This window comes from Aptenodytes forsteri, unplaced genomic scaffold, assembly GCF_000699145.1.
Source record: "Aptenodytes forsteri isolate BGI_AS27 unplaced genomic scaffold, ASM69914v1 Scaffold63, whole genome shotgun sequence".
NCBI classification, from domain to species: Eukaryota; Metazoa; Chordata; class Aves; order Sphenisciformes; family Spheniscidae; genus Aptenodytes; species Aptenodytes forsteri.
In genome coordinates this window covers 3,397,555-3,417,191 of record NW_008794709.1, presented here as the reverse complement: position 1 = coordinate 3,417,191, position 19,637 = coordinate 3,397,555, and the positions used below count along the sequence as shown (strand labels likewise).

Here is a 19,637-nt window from a genome sequence, read left to right as displayed (position 1 = left end):
GGAGCCGGCGGGGGGCCAGCTGCCCCGGCGTGCGAGGAGAAGGGGGGGTGCTTTCGCCTTGGGTACAGCCCCCCGCCTTGTCGCCTTGCAGAGCTGGACCTGAATACCAAGTGCATCGTGGAGATGGAAGGGAACCAGACTGTACTTCACCCTCCGCCTTCCAACACCAAGCAGGGAGAAAGGTAAAAACCCAAGTCGCCGTGCCCCAAATAAAGACCCAGCCCCGGTTCCTCTGCCTCACCCTCGCAGACGCTTCGCCTGGCTTTGTTAGGGCAGCGGCAGGGTCCTGAGGTTCTTGCTCGGTGCCTTTCAGGGGGAGCAGGCAGGGGGAAGCGGGCAAGGGTGAGCTCCAACCAGGGATTGCTGCGTTGGGCTTGCATCCTGGGATGCAAGGACCAGACCTTGTCTCCTGGCTTCCTGAGCGGAGTCGGAGGTACCCAAATTGGGATGTGGAGACAGGAGATCCCTATTGTCCTCCCAGGTTTAAAAGCTGATTCTTGATTAACTACTCAAAAAATAAGCTGTTGATTAGGTAAGGACTTAAACTGACCGTGCGTGCTGCTTTCAGAAATTTCCCTTGAGTGCAGGCTGCTAATAACTTGATGTAACCTTTGGGGGAACACGAAGCAGAATCTGAATTTTATGCTAGTGATGGTATTTTTTTTTAAGTTTGTTTACTAGGTTTTAACGTATTTGCATTTGAAAAGGCTGTAATTGCTAGATCCTTTATTAATTCAGTGTTGTTCTGTGAAGTAGCCTATGAGAATATGCTAAAATAATTTTGAAATCTGGCATTTAGTTGTGATGCCCCAGTAAAGAATACCCTTGGAAATAATCCAAAATACCAATGCACTAGACTGTAAAAATAGATCAGAACAGGAAAAGATTTCTTTCCTTTGAGGGAGTGTGGGGAGAGACAGGGAGGTGCAAGGGGAATAGTTACGTTGTATGCCTATCTCTTCAGTTACCTGTTGACTGTTCAACTTAAGTTGATCTGTTAAATGTATTTAATGACAAGGAGCGTGAAATCATTTGCATGGTTATAGAGATTTTAACCTGAACACGTTCCTACTACTCAAGGTTTTATTGAGAATATTTTTGATCGAGTTCGTAGAAGTTATGAAGAAACTGTAGCGTGAGAATACGTGGGGTTTTTTTCAAAGGTGGTATGTCATGCTTTTATAGTTTTCCAGCAGATAAGGTTGAGACCTTTTCTATTTTCACATGTCCAAGATTTGAAGGTGCTTCTCACGTTAACCCACGTACTGAAATACAGCTGTAATCACACCAGTTTAACTTAAATCCAACTTGCATTGTCTTCAGAACCATTGTTGTGGCTAATGTGCTGGCCTGGGTCTTTAAAGATCTGTGCTTGTTTCCTGCCCCTTTCACAGATCTTTGTGTGATCTACAAGTCATGCTGCCTCTGTGGGTCTTAGCATCCCATCTGTAAAATGGAAATCTTGTTTTTCTTGAGACTATTCTACTTTAGAAAGCATGGGTTTTTTTCCTCCTGTTTATTGAAGCATATATATGGCCTCTCGCAACACTGCTATAATAAGAATAATGTTAACTCTTTAAAGTCAGTGGATTTGACAGGTATAAAACATGAAATACAATCAGAGTTTACAAAGCACGAACAGAATTAAGATTTAAAAAATCATTATTTCAGTAGACTAAAGAGTCTAAGGGCCAGATGGTTTAGTAGAGAGCCTGTAATGTATGAATTTTCCTTGTTGTGCACTTTGGCCTGCAGGTATTCAGTGAGACTGTGCGGTGACTCTCTGTCTTCTGAGAGCTTGTGTGGCTTGTGTTTATCTGGCTTTAATACCTGTAATATATATAAATTCTCTTACTTGGTTGGAATTGGCTTCTGGTTCTGCGCCAAGAGCCTTACAGGTGAGCTGTGACACTTGTGTGCGACCTCACCGTTGGCAGGTGATAGCTGTTCTGCTTGCAGCCCAGCGTGAGGCTGGAATTTGGCAGGCTGTTACATGTGTGACTTAAGCATTTGAAGCAACTGCCTGATGTGAGTGGATTGGAAATATCAGTGAGAAATACTGATCAGAAGTAATTCTCACTAGTGCAAACATATAGTTTGGGTACTTTCTAAGTGGCAGATGGTTGTATGCAACCTGTTGAGATGCCTAATAGACTTTCTAGTGCCTTGTGAAGATCCTTAAATTTTCTTAAGTGCTAAACTGTTGATTTCTATTTTTTACTCAAGATAAATAGTTTAATTTCTCATGACGAAGAATGAATTCTGTTCTTCTGTGTGTACCTGCCATAAAATGTCTGTATAAGCTGGCTCTGAATTGCTGAGTAGTTGCTGCTTGTACTTGGATTGATGCCTTGGCAGGGTTAGAGGTGTCAAATGGATTTTTGGTTTTCTTTGTGTAGCTTGTTTTTATATAGCTTAACTGGATTTTTCTTTCAGAAAAATTGTCATTGCAAAAATGATTACACTTGTTAGGGTGATTAATTGGTCTTTCTTTACTATATTGCATTATTTTGATATTCTGTTTAATCTTACCTTTCCTTTTTTACATTTTATCTTTTTATATGGAAATTTCCCTTTTCTAGCTGAATGGAAGTAGAAGTTTGTACTGCACTTCGGAATAAGAATAAGTAGCCTTCTAAAGCAAATTTGGTTTCTAGGGCTACTTTTCTTAATTGAGCTGAGGCCAAGAGACTATAGGGTGTGGGGGAGTGGGAGTGGAATTCAGGACCGTGCTTTTTATTTGCCTTGTTCACTCGGTTATAATTTTAAAGGTATTGACAGAATTTTCTAAAGTAAAACTAGATAACTCTTTAATAATTATAATATTATAAGATTTGCTCTTGGAAGAATATCCAAGGTTAGGAAAATCAGATTTTACTAGCGTTGCCTATTCTGTATGGAGTTTTTGAATTAAATCTAAGTTCAGATGCATGCTGTTAATCAATCTCTAGGTTTTATTAAGGATATTTCTGAAGCATTTTAGATGGGCAAGTAATGATAGTTTTACAAGTGGTGGAAAAAAGCCTAAAATCTCTGGCAGTGCTGTCATTTGTCCAACTTCCAGTATTGTATTAGAGGTAAAGCAGTAAGTTATAACCATAAATTAGAACAGGGTTCTGGCTCCATCTTCTAACTACTAGACCACACAGCACACACACCTTAAGAAACACAGCTACAAAATAGTAATTGTTATTAAATACAAGTGTTCTGTCTTCTTATAAAGCAGCAGGCGTGCCGTTCCCCACAGACACACGACTTTTAGCATTCTAAACTAACAAAGGAGGAAAACCAGAACATAGTAAAACTGAACAGTCCAAGTCTGAAAGGCACAGGAAAATCTTTGAAATAATAGGAGACAGAGTTCAGAAAGGAATGGTTTTCATTAGCTGGTATCAGGTATAATCTCCGGTCCTGGCAAAGTTTTTGTAAGTTGGTTGTTGGACTTCATACCTTTAACCCTTGTTTTACTATTATTAGTAACAGTAGTTTCTTTTATATCTGCCTAAGTGTGCTTGTGTGTCGTTTTAGTTACCTCTCCTGTCTCCATCCTTTTCTTCCCCAAAACCAATACATATTTCCCTTTCTTTCCCAGAAGACCATCTTGTCTTTCTGGGAACCCTCTGATTTTTTTCTGTCTTCACCTGGGAATCTGAATTTCCTTTCTCAAAGTACACTCTTCCTGAAAAAATTGTTCTAACTTACAGTCTTTTAGAAATGGGTGTTATGTTTCAAAGCCAATTGTATACATCCTGCTGTCTTGCTATAAATGTTTGTATTTGGTTCTTGGCAATAAGGTACAGTGTTAAAATGTAACTATGAGATAATTAGAGTATGGAGTTACAGAAAATCTTTCAAAATATTTGAGTAATATTTTACACTGGAAATTTCACACCCCTCTCTAGGTTTATGAAAGATTTGACTTCATGTTAATGGTGTTATTTTTTTAGTAGGACAAACGAGGTTTTGCTGGGTTCCTCCTCTGCTTTAGATTGTTAAAATATGCTTTCCTCCAACCTTTCCTTTCAGCTATACTTTTTAATGCATAGGATCTGAAAAGAAAAGTTTTATTTTACTTCCCTGACAACAGTTCTTCATGACCTGATTTTTAGTTTAGTAAGCAAAATATTTGTCTTGACAGAAATAAACAAGGAACTATGGAGACAGTAGAACTGAAATACTATTTCAACTGTAGTTTTGACTGCAACAAAAATTTGTCTATTGGGCAATTTATTCCATTAGAGCACAGTAGTCTTGTGCAAACTTTGCCTTATTAAAAGTCTCGCGGCAGAAAATAAGAAATCATCAGTGCGTGGAGCTGAACTTAAAATGATGACTTTTCTCCGAAAGTGTCTTTCTTGCCTGGCTTAACTCTTTTTTCAAAAAACATTTTATGACTTTCTTGCTCTGTCTTTTCCATCCTCATTTTGATAATAGGCAAGTAGCACCAAGGCTAGTGCAAACTTTGCCTTATTAAAAGTCTCGCGGCAGAAAATAAGAAATCATCAGTGCGTGGAGCTGAACTTAAAATGATGACTTTTCTCCGAAAGTGTCTTTCTTGCCTGGCTTAACTCTTTTTTCAAAAAACATTTTATGACTTTCTTGCTCTGTCTTTTCCATCCTCATTTTGATAATAGGCAAGTAGCACCAAGGCCCGATTCCCCAATTACCCCAACTTAGGTAAAACTCTTCTTATAGCTCTAAATTACTAAAGACTCCAGAATAGAAGGGGGCTTTTTTGAGTAGGTTTAAGGTCTTTAATAAAATAAATAGCTAGGAACAGATGTTTGTGTGTGTGTGTGTCTATCTAGTTTTTGTAGGTCATGATACTTTCAAAGACAAATATCTGAAGCACAGATTTCATCCCTAGGCAGCTTGTCCTAAAACTCTTGTTTCCAGAAAACAGCTGTTGCTCCCCCCTGCCTTGGAGAAAACATGATTTTGGATGGTCTTTACTACATAGTCCTTCATGTGGGGGTTGTGGCACTCTATCTTTTTTGATATGTTGCTTTGAATAGCATCAGAGATGAGAGAAGAGCGCTGTTGTAGGGAGAAGACATGCGTTTCTAGTAATGGTCACTTTTTCAAACTGAAACTTGTGGAAGCTGAAATAGGACAGCTGCTAATTATTTCCATATCTGAAGGAATGATCAACGAGATCATGTCTTTGATGCGTATACTTCAAATTATCACCTGCCTGAGGTAGATCATAAAGTAATAGCAGGCAGCAACTTTTATCTTTGTCGGCAGGAAATTGTAAAAGTAATCTGACTTTGACCTCTTCTGTTAACTTTCCTGTTAGACATCAATGTTCAGGATGTGAACTGGTAGCTTTGAACCTTTGCAGAAGAGGTGTATTTGAATTACGAAATGTGTGGTTGGAAAATGGCATTTCGGAGCTATTTTTGCATTGCTCTAATTCATTCATGCCTCAGATGGGATACTAGATGCAGTTCCTTGAAATTGCTGTTCTTAAATTCCATGTAACTTGAAACAAAATGAGATACGCAGTATTTTGTATTACAAGTGTGTGGCATGGCTCTTGGTTCTTGCTAAGGTAGCCTGAACTGTGAGTAAATGCAACATCTGTTATTTTACCACGTTTATAAGATCCAGACAGCTGTTAGGACCTTGTGCTTTGGTCTTTAAATGGCATTGCTAGAGGAAACTACCGTTGGAGGCTGTTGGGATTGTGGGTAAGCAGCTAGCAGTACTTAGCTGGCAGTATTTCAGAACAAAAATAGATAAAGTGTTTGAAGAGAAGGAAAACTGTGCTTGGTATTACCATGTTTAGGCAATCGTTGCTTTGTAGCCATTCTCTGCTTTTGGACTACTGAGTATTATGTTCAAATATTTCTGAGTAAAACACAGTAAAATGAGGTTCAGCTTTGAACTTGTCCAGTTTTTCTGTTTTATGAAGTTAGAAATGCCCACACTGTGGAACATGAAAAGATTTGTTAAAAAGATCAGTAGGCCTTTAGACACGCTTAGCTTCTGTGTTTAGAAGGGGCAGGTACACATGCACTTGCCTATTACTGCAGCCAGAGGTGGTTTTTGAGATCTGGATTACTAGTCAATACACCTTGAATATGTTGTTTATTGAAATGAATTATGAATTTAAAAAATGTGCAGCTCCTTTAAAATGGATTTTTTTTTGTCCTTTTCTTTGGGGAGATCAGGACTAAAGGAAAAGTTTTATTTTCACTTCCTTTGCCCCTTAGTATAAATAGTAGAGACAGCTTTCTTATTTTGAAAACAAGATTATCTTTGCTCTGTTGTGCATCTGGTAGGTTTGTTAAATGTGCATGTGGTAAGATTTCAGACTTCTAATTAGATTCACTGTAACTTAATAGTTTAAAAAATTAAAGTTAAATGATACTTCTAAACATTGTAGTGACCCAGGTGTGGGCTAGATTCAAAATACTTCAGGAAGTGCTTAAGAAGTCCCTGTTCTGCAGAACCTGAGCTCAGAGAGAAGCAGCGCACACCAGCTGCCCTGCTGTGCAGGCCTGTGTATTGCACAGGGCTGGGGCGCCAATCTCGGTACAAAGTTTTGGGGATAAAGCGAATCCCTTCTTGGTCTCAGGCCTGCAGTGCAGCATGCACAGGCAGGCATCTGTTGTTCAGGGAGTCCACATGGTGGTACTTCTAGTAGTAAGATTAGAGCTAAATCTTTAAATTGACAAACGTACTTGTTGCTGTTGTGTTTGAGACATTATCAGATTTGAAGTCCTTCATTCCTCTACATTTGGGTGCAGATCAAGTAGCAGTAGCTGCCTCTGGCTGTGTTGCCGGTGTCTCTTGCATGGACAGGCTGTCCTTAATGGTGGGAAAATAGTACAGTGTCTTTGCTTATTTGGCCCGCCCTGGGCATGGTTTGAATCTATTAATGGAAACAATTACTGCCTACTATAGTGAAATGCCAGCTGCTGCAGCAATGCTGTGCAGATGCTGTTGCTTAACTGAATAACTTCTCTGATTGCTTGGTTCCTTGTATTTTGTGAGGATGTCTGTTACCGATGGCAGAGTGTGGAGAAGGTTCTTTAAGGAAGTGTGAAAGTGTTGGCTGGAGACACTGAATTTTATGTCTTCAGTAAGTGCAGCCTACAAAGAAAAGGCCACCGCTGTGCAATGACATGCACCACAGGACTCGGTATCAAGTTAACTTGAGGCACGAAGCACCAAGTTAACCAAAACAGTCATGCTGTTGCCTGGAAGTGATGTTGCTGTGTGTCTTTTTACAAGAGACAGTAGAAGGGATATAAGCTTGTTCAGTCAGCACCTGACTTTGTATGTTGATATGAAATTGGTCATCAGTTTGAGGTCTACTGGAGCTTGAGCTGCTTCTGTGTGTCTTTACGATCCTTCTGTGGCATGCAGTGGGTGTTCACTTGGAGCAGAGGGAGGAGCTCGGTAAGTTAACAACAAGCAGATTGAAAATTTGCTGTATGAAGGTCAATCAGGAAAATGCATTGCTGGCGGGAGTTGAAAATCAATGACATGAGCTCAAGATATCTATGTTAGTGAAGAGTAGGAGTTACACAAGCTGTTTTCAATGCCATAGGAGGGTGTCCCTTTATGTCATTTCTCGTTTTTGGGGAAAAGGGAATGAATTGCTTTCTGATGCTGTTGTGCTTGGTTAGTGTTAATGAAGCTCTGCAGTTCTGGCCTTTATTTTTGATAGTTGCCTTTTAATCTAAAAATAATAATTAAAAAACCCAACTTGGTCATCAAAACATCTAATGAAATTCATAACCATATCCTGAACTAATGCATTCCTTAGTCATCAGCTGCAACCTTTATTTGGCATTTTGTTACATCCTAAATAGAGACATCCTCAAGCGTGTACATGCTTACAAATACACCTACATCTTCCTCGGATAATGTGAAGTTAGTGACTTGTAAGGTGCAATTTTTTTGCTAGGAGGTAATCTGAATGTTCCATCTCATTTTACATAGATCACCATAGGGAAATCTATATGGTAACAGCCCCTAATGAAGTCACTAATGATTTATTGTCCTATAGTAACTTACTTGCTATTTAAGTGTTATAACTCAGGACAAAGACTTACACCACAATTACTCTTTTGACAGATTAAGCCATCAATATATTTTGGGGCTTATTAATGGTACAGTACTTATTTTGAGGTATATCAGTCAGCACAGCGGTAGAAAGGAGTGTCTGAAACATTGCTCTGTGCTTGTGTTAGTGCATGGCAAGTAGCGTGGTTAATGATGTTGCTGAAGATATGTCAAAGAGGCTCATTGTGTACTAGCAACAGGGTACGTACTTACGGTCTGTTTTCTAGATGCGAGCCCACACCAAGCTCATGCTGCTGCCTCTTCATGTTTAGTAACAGCATAGATAGTAGGCTAGTACTGGCTTACTTTGAGATTCATGGCATCACTGCATCTTCTTTTTGCAGTGTATGTATATTCTAGGAATTTTAAGCATTTCATAAACATGAATCAAAGCAGCTGCTGTGGCTGGAATGGCATGCTTATCTCTGTATGTGTTTATGAAGATACTGTTCAATGTGTTTAAAAAAACTACCAGGATGCATTGTTAACTGTAAACTTTTTATAAAGTAATTTGATGCTTTGTTTTAAAAACATATTGCTGAAACTGTCAACACTTAAATGTTTTTTCTGATTTTTTTTTGTATTAGAGAATATTTTAGACTTGCAAATAAAATGAAAAAATGTACATGATATCCTATTTATTGAGCTTACATTTTCTTTGTTTATTCCACAGTTTCTTTTTAAACATAAATGTCAATCCCAAGTAAGTAGTGTTCAAAAGCCTCCAGGCGAGATTAAATTTTCTTCTAGTGTAAGGCTTCAAAATTCTGAATCTGTCTCTTGAGCTACTGGAATAATTTTTCTATCATTAAATACAAGTATGCGGAGCTGTCTGTTTTGCTTAATATTTCTTATATGATGACAAGGAACAGCAGATCTTAGATAAGAAACTGCAGTACTTGATACTTCTTCCCACATGGTTTCCACTTTTCATCTGACTTTCTGATTAAAATCATGTGCAGTGTAGCTGAGAAGGCCTTTCACAAATTTGATTCTTTCACAGTTGAAGGAAAAAGGTTTGGGTGAGGTGGAAGGGGAAGTTTATCTGCAAAGTGAATGGATTTGTACAGTGACTGGCACTGGCTGCAATGTGATTTTTAATACTTCAGAGTTCTTACCTTGTGAATTTTTACTTCAAATTCAATTTTACTTTGTGATTCAAAAGCCAAGGCTTGTTTTACGGTGGATGAGCTTTTGCTAAAGATAAGTCAACAGAGCATTCCAGTGGAGGCACAGAGCTGGTGGAGGTTTTCTACTGGCAAAGCTGCTCTATGGCCCTGAATGAGCAGCATCCTGGTCTGCTTTGGAAAGTTTCTTTGTCAGCATCTGTCGATGTGAGTTTTTTATGTATGCAATGTGATGTAAGTCTACAGCGCTCTAGACTTGTTTTGGCTTAGTAGTGCCACCTCCCTGAATGATGCAAGTCCAAAGCGTTTTGATATTTTTTGGGATTTTTTCCTTCCTGTCATACCGTGTTGTCATTCCCTATTTTGAGATGTTTCTAAATTTCCTTTAGACTTGAAATGTGTTTTCAGATAATTTTATCTAATGAAATCAGGCTGAAACAGAAATTGGCCATTTAGTAAAATAAAGAAATGTTTCTATATTCACTGTATGTAGCTGAAGACATTAATATGTTACTTATGTATCCTCTGAATGCTCAGCAAGAAGTAATTGAGTTTGAGTATGTTTTTTTTAAAGAGAACTTTGCAGTTATCTGAACTTTGCACGGAGTAAGAGCAGAAACCATTTGCAGTCTTCCTGCACTTTGCTGTTGTTCTGCATTGAGGTAAAAAAGATGGTGCTGAAGGCGTTGTTAGAAGTGTATCATGGAACATCATCCCAGCACTCAGGTTTTGCTGTTCTGGAGCTTCTAACTGTGACCACAGCGGATATGCTATTCTGAAACAAACTGCCTAGAAAATAATCTGGTATTTTCCATACTGCCCGTTACACTTAAAAAGAAGAATGTTTTGAATAGTTCTCATTCTTCTTCTGTTAGAAGATGTTAATCTAATCCTTGTACCTGCATTCTTGATTGGAGTGCCCTTGAGAAATGCGGCTTCAGTGTGTGCAGAGAAACTGACATACAAGGAAGAGCAACAGATGGCTCGTTAATGGATTTGCTGCTGACATGGTAGAATATAGGGAAAGGATACTTGGGGACCAGGACTGGAAGGATAACGAAAGGCAAAAGAGCGGTACAGAAATGGATGCCCAACAACATAATGAAACTCCTTAAAGTACATGTTGGAGGAAAACAAAACAAGCAAACAACAAAACCCAACAGCATTCAATAAGCTTTTTTCCATCCTACTGAAAATATATATGAGAAACTGCCATTCTCTGGGGTGATACTACAATCTTCATGTGTGTTCTGGTTGAGATCCGAGCTGAAAACAAAAAAGAAAACAGTTCTCGTAAACAGACCATTGAGCACTGGACAGCTTGCTCTGTAGTTTCCTTGTCAAGAGCTTCCAAGTCCTTGGTGTGTTTATTGTTTGAGGTGTTTATAACGTTGCAGCTCAGTTCATGTCATATTCCTAATTTTCATTGCGTAGTTGTACAATATATTTTAACAATGAATTTTTACTGTTATTAAACATCTGTTATGATTGAGAATCTGTGTAAATTGGCTGTGAAATAATCCACTTGGAAACACTTGTGTGTCCATCAAAAAGACAATGAAAGTGTATATAAAGATGCAACATTTAAGTGTTCTCCTAAGGTCTCTTTCAATGGAACAGTATCTTGAATTTTTTTAATAAATTTAGTAGATGTTCTGTCCCTCTCAGCATCCCAGTTCCATGGTTGGATTCCACCTTACTGTCAGAAGTACTGTGTACTGAAGGAGGGGGATATCTGACTTCCCCATGGTGAAAGTTAGAAGTTAGCTCTTGCCAGTTCTGTTTTCAAGTGCTCAGCAGGGCATAGTCGATGAGTACTGAACCTAGATAGACATCAGTCTAATCTCTCCTCTCTTGTTTAATTCCTGTTTGGGGCAGGCTGCATCCTCTCAAGTAGTTTTTGAAGTGTAAGTTCTGCAGATGTGAATGTGGCAATGGGAAGCTTTTTTTTCAGAAATGCTAATGGTGTGCAAGCTTTGTGCCCTTAGTGTAATCTATCCTTACTGCCATCTGCACTCAAGATCGAAGCTTCCTGTTTGGGGCAGGCTGCATCCTCTCAAGTAGTTTTTGAAGTGTAAGTTCTGCAGATGTGAATGTGGCAATGGGAAGCTTTTTTTCAGAAATGCTAATGGTGTGCAAGCTTTGTGCCCTTAGTGTAATCTATCCTTACTGCCATCTGCACTCAAAGATCGAAGCTTTGCATATGCTTCAAGGAATGTGATGTACCTTTATTTGAAATTTCAGAATGGCATCTTGCAACTTTGTGATAGTTTAAACCCAGAAATGCAGATCCGCAGTGTTGGGCTGGCTGAATGCCCTTAGTGTTTTGCAATGGTCACGTATCTTCTGAGTTATGGTTCTTCTGGTGCATGGTCTGACCAATATTATTGGTTGCTATTTGAGAATTTCTTACCTGAATAAGGAAGAAATTAATGGCTTATGGCAAGATAGATCAAACAGACTTTGAAAATACTCTCGCACTCACATGACCAAGGTGTAAAATGAGTTTTATAAAAATCTCTCCAAGCCAACTTGATCTTGATCTGTCATCCTTTGTCAAGAATGGTGTTGTATGATGACTTCTGGAGGATCTCACAGTTTAAATGCTTATGTTTTTCTCAAAGTATCTGCATCTTCATCATGGTTCAGAAAAGACGGAGGCAAGTGAGTCACTTGCATAAGTGACCTCTTGCCTGCTTGCCTTTGCTGTGATTAAAAAGGGAAAGTAAATGCTAGGTCTCTGTGGACTTTGAAATGAGACATTATAAAATGGAATTGCAGAACTGAATTTTGAGGGAGGAATTTTTCATCAGCAGTGTATATAAATGAGAGAAAATAGAAATACTAATGATGACATGCAGTTGTTACATAGGAAAATAAAAACTAAATTAGCTCATTTTCTTATTTTTAAGAAACGTTTAGGAATGATAAGAGTCTGACAATCTGTTGACTGGTAGCCGTAATGAGCAATGTCAGAGTTTGGTGAGCTCAAGGTGGGTGTTTGATTAGACTAAGAAACTTGCATGTTCTTTTCCAAATAATAGTGGAAAAGCTTTGTCCTTGAAATACTTTCATAATTATCATTCTACTTTGCATCCAAAATAGAAGGCAAGTTATAGATTTCCCTACAGAACTTTTGCTCGAAATGGAAGGAGCAAAGGGTGCTATGTGTTTTTTGTTGTTGTTTTTCTCTTAAAGATCTAGATTGGGTAATTTGTGATTCTTTAAAAAAAATCATGTTACTACTTTTTTTTTTGTTCTCTCCCTATAGCTGTTTCTGCATATGAAACAGTTCACTTCTTTGCCCCAGTACTGTTAATCTAAGAGTATTTGAAATGGGATGCTTGCCTTAGCTGCAGCTTCTTTTGTAGCAGATCCTTCTACTCATGCTCTTTTACGTTCATGTCTCAGTTTTTGCAGATGTAGTAGACAAAAATAAATTGAACTGGTCTGGAGTTACTAATCAAACAACATGACTTTTAGCCATTTTTGGAGTAGCATGGCTGTTTAAGCAAAAAGGAAACAGTCAATTAATTACATTGAAAATTGTTGAGAATTGAGTGCTGCTGCTGCCTTTTATTTAAAATATTAGTGATGATGGTCAAAGTGGGAAAGCTACACTGAAAAACTAGTGTAATAAACTTTTTGAATAATTTAGAACTTAATTCTGTATTTGCCAAACCTGAATTTTGTTTGCAGTGTTGCTGCTCACCTACTTTGCTCCTTCACATTCTTGTCCTAATATTACTAACCAAATCTGCTGTCCTCAGTAGTATTTGCCTTCTTGGATCACTAATTAATGTAATGCTTATCAGAGTTCAGAACTTGTGTACCCTTTCATATGACTTTTCATGGTGTTTCAGACTGATCTACTTGTTCTGTGTCTTTCTTCTTTCTTAATATATGATTTCTCATTCTCTTCTAAGGATTTTTGTCAACTTTTTGAGAGACCGCATGTAATTCTACTTTATTTCTTCTAGCTTGTTTTGTGTAACTCTATTTGCTATGCAGGCAGGTCTCTAGGTAGATCATTTAGGCTGTGGGTTATTTATGGCAGAGATAATTAGCTGAGTTGCAGCTCCTGAAACAGAAGAATTGCATCTCGGTGTCGTGGAAGCTTAGCTGATAAGCTTTGTGGGGCCTCACCTCCTCCTGTGCAGAGTCAGATCAGAAGTCTCAATGCTGGACTCCCACAGCCTGCTTGCACAGTGCAAATACTGGGTGTCTAGCAAGGCTTCGTTAGCCTATGATGTCTGTGCTGTACCTGGTCTTCGTGGCTGTCCTTGTGAACTTGGAAATGGGAGGAGATGGCAGTGATGGAGTCAAGAGCAATGCCAGGGATAGGAAAGGACAAAAAGTAGGTGGGTGTGGGCATCCACTACTGTTTCACTAGTTCAGATGCAGTGTGGGATGAGCACATGTTCAGATAATGAGGCCAAGCTGATGGGGGTCTCCTAAAACTCAGTGCAGGGACTGTCTGTAGAGGGGTAACTTGACTCCACAGTGTTGATCTGGTGTTTGGGAGCGTCTGCAACATGCTCCCGAGCGTACACTCTCGTTATCTGGGATTTTCCGTTGTCAAGAGTGTTTCAGCCTACACTCGTTGTGAGTAGTAGAGCTGACTGCAGATCACAACACAGATGGTACTAAACAGAACTATAAGCTGTGTATGAACATTTTAAGTTGAATTTAAAGTACTTCATTAAATATTAGAAACAAAGTAGTTGAAATACTTTACTGAAAAGTGGGGTAAAACTCACAGTTTGATTTAAATACAGCTATTGACCTTACCGATTGAGCTGAATTTTAATTTAAAGCATGGGTATTTGCAGTACCAGGAAAAGCATTCATTGGGAAAGAATACATTTTTCACTGTTCTCTCTATGAAAGAGACTTTCCATTGTGTAACTGCAGTACAGGATGACTTGCACACACTTCTTATCCCAGTGCAGAAACCTAGATCTCCCTTCTTAACTGCCTCTGAATAGATGCCAGCACAGGCAACAGACTGTACTGCAGTCTCTGGCTTAGCATGCAGATGTCTGGGCCCAGTAGCCAAGGTTGACTTATCAGCATGCAGGCTCTTTAAACATACACAGCTAATCTTTATACTAAACCTCATCCTTTCTGTGCAAGCGTATCCATAGATAAAGTTTATGCCTTTCTCTGTTCTTCTCCAATTTAACTTCTTCCTCTATCTTTTGTCCTCCTGACCTTCTACCTGCATTCTCCCATGCTCTTTAAAGATACTATTTAAAGTGCTATCTCCAGAAATGACGGTGTTTCAGAATAAAGAGATTGAGTGCTGTTAGCAGCTCCCGGCAGCACTCTGCTGTTTATTCTAAATTGGAAGCTTTGATTACATTTAATTGTCTGCAGTTGGTGTGGTAGCACGTGTGTGTTGCTTGTGTCTCAGCTCCTTTGCTTTCTGTGCCTCACTCCTCTGAGTAACTTACCTTGTAGTACTCACTGACAGTGATTATTATCAAATGCTTTGTATTTATGTTTCTGTGTGCTAATTGCTAAATATCTCTCTCCTGTTCTGAAGCTTGCCAGGGCTGGCAGATTAATTTCATTGTAAGATGACCATGTTTCCTAATTTAGAGTTTGGTTGGGGTTTTTTTTCTGCTGCAGTAAGACAAATCTTAGAAGGGAATAATTTTTCTTTTTTCACAATGCAGCTGTGCTTAGCATGCTGCTGCTGAATGGGAGCTAAAACAGTCAGCTAGACCCCAGTGAATTTCTGCAGGGTGATACAGACTCTCATGTTCTCAAACTCTCCCTCCCTTTACTTGGAGTGCTCCTTTGCTCACTGTATCACATCTGGGGCTGTGCGCTCATTTGGTACCTAATCAGGTGCTCTCCACCATGTGAAAGTGTCCATGCACCTTCTCTATTTTTAGACATTGGCTTGTCTCTTTGCCAGTCTTTTGCTTTGTTTTGTGCCTGAGCTAATAAAAGCCTGCCTGGACTCAGTGTCTGCTTTTTGTCTGCACAGTAAACTTGCAACATGGATAAAATTCTCACAGGTAATGGCAGTGGGAAGATACTTCAAACAACTTCTGCCTTTCAGTATAATACAGTAGTGTTCCACTCTCTGTAAACAAACATTCATAAAATGAATTGTGGATATAAACCTGGCTCTGCAGTCTGAGATCACAGCTCAAAAAACATTTTGAGGGGATAATACTGCTGGCTGCAAGCCAAGGAGGGGAATAAGATTCAGGGAGGACTTAAATAAGAATGATCATTTTTTGAAGAAAGAAGGATTATGATAACTTTAAAATATTTGAGCTGTAGATAGACTTTGGGCTATTGGAGTAAAATTCCATTGAGAATACAGCATGTTGTTTGAACATGTTGTGTTTTAAATGTAGAAGTGTATCTGGAGAGAAACAAATTGTTTAAACAAATAACTGTTCTCTGACGGTGGTACACTGTGGAGGCTGCTAGTCGTAGTTCAGGATGTCTCCGCTTGTGTATTTTGTAAAGATTCCTGTGTGATGATGTCTGCCATCAATTAATGTAAGAGTTACATAGTGTAGGAAGTCAGTTTGGGAAGGTGATTATGATGACTGGCAATCTTTGACTAAACTGTCTCAAGAGTTTGGTAGCAAAATTGCTTAGTTCGTCAGTATGGCCTTTAAACTATGAAAAGATCTGAAAAGATGCAAAATCAAATTTTTGTTAATAATTATAACCCTCTGGAATTTTTGAGGCTAGATTCTTAATCTCCTTATTTCCTGTTGTCAGTTAATTGTGTCTGTATCGTCCATCACCGTGTCTCTTGGAGCTTAACACCCGTTGTTGTGTTGGAAAGGAGTAGACCTGTCAACCTTTCCCATAGTGGCTTTGAGTATGAGAATAGTAATTTTGCTACCAAAGTCAGCATGTCGCTGCAAATTCACTGGACAAGTTCTGTGGAGAGAGAAGTTGTTGATCTCAGGTAGACAGTTTTCAGAGCAAAATTATCTTTAAGCTAATCTGCTAGGTGCCTGTTTCAAGCACATTGCTCTGCATAAAAGCACAGTAATACATGGAATAAATTGATGAGCAGAGGTTTGGTGAAGCATGTGAAAGGAGTTACAGAAGTAGTTGGGCTGGGCATGCTTGTGTGAAAAGCTGGGTTTTTAGGGAGTGGGACAGGCTTGAGTTGACAATTAAAATAGATTTTTTTTTTTTTTTTAATGCTTCTCTTTAAAGTTACATTTTAAACTGTTTTTGGTATCAAAGTCTTCAAAAAATTAAATACTTTTCAGAGTTGTTAAGTTTACAGGTCAAAAACCAAAAAGAAGAATCCAGAGATTTTAGTAAGCAAATGTAATAGTAAGTAGACATCTCTGTAGGTTGTATACAAGTTTTGATTTCAAAAGATTGTAAAAACAGGGCATTCTTTTTTTTTCTTTTTTTAAATATTTGATTTAATGTTTTTAAAGTAGAGACATCAAATAGCTCCTATTTTCTGTCCCTTTCTAGAATTGCCCTTTCTGAGCACTCAGTTCTCTGGTGAGCTCAAAGGCAGGTGAAGAATCATCACTTCTCAGCATGTTCTTGCTGTCATCATGTTCCCTGTTTCCTTGAACAAAGTGTTCCAGCTGTCTTTATTCAGTAAAGATACCATCAATTACAAGTAATTAACGGAGCAAATCAGATTATGATCTGTGGGTTTTCTTTTTGAGAGGTAAGATGATTAAAATGTCTATTGTAGTCTAATAATTCTCCATATGGCAGATCTGACCTGAAGTTCTGTTTCTGAGGAAGAAAAACATATTGTGGATGCTTTTTCGTGTTGAACATCAGAGTTCAGAAGATCAAAATATGAGTGAGTGCTGGGATTCAACAAAAAATGTGTTCAAAATTGTCCTAATCATTTATACCTTACACACTGGAATATCTTTCACATAACCTTGAAATACGAAATATGGCATTTTGAAGGGCTTAAAATAATTGGTCAAAGTGGCAATGAAATGACGATCCTTTCATCATGCAGCTCCTCCAAATGTATTGCAAGAGTATAAGGGAGAACATACCCATCTACTTAATTCTTTTTTAGGAACCTGCAAAGGTAAAATACTGTATTCTCTCAAGAATAAATTCAGTTCCAAATTGCGTCAGGAGACTTGTCTGGTAGGCACGCATCAGCTATCCAATAAGGTTTTTTCCCCGACGCTCTTCTTACTGCAGCATTAATAGTAATGACTATAAAATAACACCTCTTTTGCGGAATAGATAACAGTTAATTTTAATTATACAGCTGTAGCTTTTAAATTTACACATGACTGGAAGGAAGCCTGGGCCTCCAAGCTATTTTGTGCATCAATGCTATACTTAAAATCTAAAGCTGCCAAGAGGAGCAAGTAGCAAAAAAAATAAAAGAAAAAATGATCTAAAGCAACAATTTCACGTAAGTGATGTGAGCTGTCTTAAGTGTCTGTGGGCCAGGCAAACTTTGCTGCCTTGCAATTGCTGTTTGCAGCTACTGTGGCTCAGCTGATTCTTGGTAACTTCATTACGTCTGAGCTTATTCAAAGTATTGAGATACAGACAATTAATGGCTGTTTACAACCATTACTATACAAGGTATAATAAATTATGCAGAGATAATATCTGTGAAGGAAATATTCTTTGAAGGCAGTTTATGCGCTGAGCACTAGGTTTGCGTAGTGTTAAATCTTTAAATTTGTCTGAACATCCAACCCATTTCTATTGACTGGTTTTGGATGTCTGTAGTAAATGCAGCTTCCTATTTTAATAAGATGATCATGTGAGCTCCCCAAATCATGATACAGAGATTTAATATTAGACTCTATTTTATTGGAGTTCTCCATTGTTAAAATCCTAGCATTGCTCTTTTATTGACTGATCACATTTTGTGTTGATGTTTTATAAAAATCTGTTGTAGCTGACACAGTAACTTTAGATCAAAGCTGCTCTCTCTCTTTCTTGGAGTTGCTCAAGTTATTGTGTATCAGTTTTGGGAGTGTGGTCATTTAAGTTGAGCATTGGCAAATTTATGAATGAAAGCTGGCAAGCTTGATTAGTTCTCTGGTAATGGTGTCGCCTTCCTTCAGTTTCTGTACCTACAAAATAAGGTACGCTACTGGTTTTCAGACTCCACTGCACCTGTGTTGGTAAGGCATGTAGAAAGAGCCATCAATCACATAAGTTTTAACTGACATTTGTTTGTGGTATTAGTAGCAATATTTTAGGGTGGTGGGGAAGATGCATTTTTTAGAAGGCATTGCAATGGATCATCATGTGAGAGGTCCTTAATTTCAGTGCAGATTTGTCAGACAGTTTGATGTAGTAACTTGGAAGTAAATGTTTGAGATAATTGGAAGTTATAAAATAAGATGAGGTGGCTCTCTAGTGTATTTATCAATGTAGATTCTTAAACTTAGCCACAAAAATTCCCTGTATTTAACTGTACTGTCTTATAATTGTCAGTGAATTAATAACTAGTAAAACCATTCTGATTTCATAATAGGAAAAGGAAAACCTTTAAAAAAAATGAAAATAGAGAAGAATCAACATTAGTTTAACTTTCATTTCATAAAAAGCACACAATCTGACCCTTGCTTTTGGCTCGTGGCATATTTTCAAAGGCTGAAAGATCTTTACTGCTGGTAAACACATGATTAGTGTCTTTACCACTTTTAGGAAAGTTTTCACTTTCCCGATACATGTTCCAGTTGCTCCTGTGCAGTACTAACCTTACAAATCGGTTGTGAAGGGGAGCAAAATGCTGACAAACCTAACGTGATGCATGACATATGGGTTACTAAATAGAAATATATGAAGAAAATTAAAAGACAACGTTCATGTATTAGCAAAAGCTTTACCTATTGCTTCTGAATTGTACCTTTTTCCATATAGTCAGTTCATGTGAGATGCAGTGCTGATGAATTCCTTTGAGTTGATGAGAGGTCAGATTACTTTGGCGTAGTAGCTAAATCTCTCCTATGCACCTTCTTACTTCTAGCTTCCTAAAATGAAATGCGGCATAACTTACTGAGGACTGAAGGTTTCAGGATTTTTCTGCAGAAAAGTGAGCGAAACTGTAGACAGCTGACTTAGACTGGATGAACAGCTGACCTTGAATTCAAGAGTGTGATCAGATAGCACTTTGCACATCAGCTGAAGTGACATCAGAAGTCACTACCTGTCAGCTTTAATGCTGTGCCCTGAGAGTTAATTTCAGTGTTAAGTAGCTCTCCTCTTGAAGAAGAGGTGCTTTGTAGCATTTCAATTCATTTTTTTCAACTGTGATACTTATAAAATATTTTAATTAAATAATATTAAAAAAATAGCTATTTTAGTTTTGCTAATGGTGAATTAATAACTTCACATGTATATTACACCAGGAACAGAAGGTTTCTTAATGTACCAAAGACTAATAGCTGAAAGCTCAAGTCTAGTTAAGGGGGGCAG

The 19,637-nt window shown here is 38.3% G+C and overlaps 1 protein-coding gene across 1 annotated transcript in view; it reads left to right on the top strand.

Annotated features, from left to right (window-relative positions):
• Positions 1 to 96: 96 nt before the first annotated feature.
• Positions 97 to 19,637, top strand: part of KIF13A (kinesin family member 13A) — a 115,597-nt gene continuing 96,056 nt past the window's right edge. Inside the window, 1 exon segment of the mRNA XM_009273740.2 lies at positions 97 to 182. Coding sequence (XP_009272015.1) covers positions 124 to 182 — 59 coding nt within the window. The 5' untranslated portion in view covers positions 97 to 123.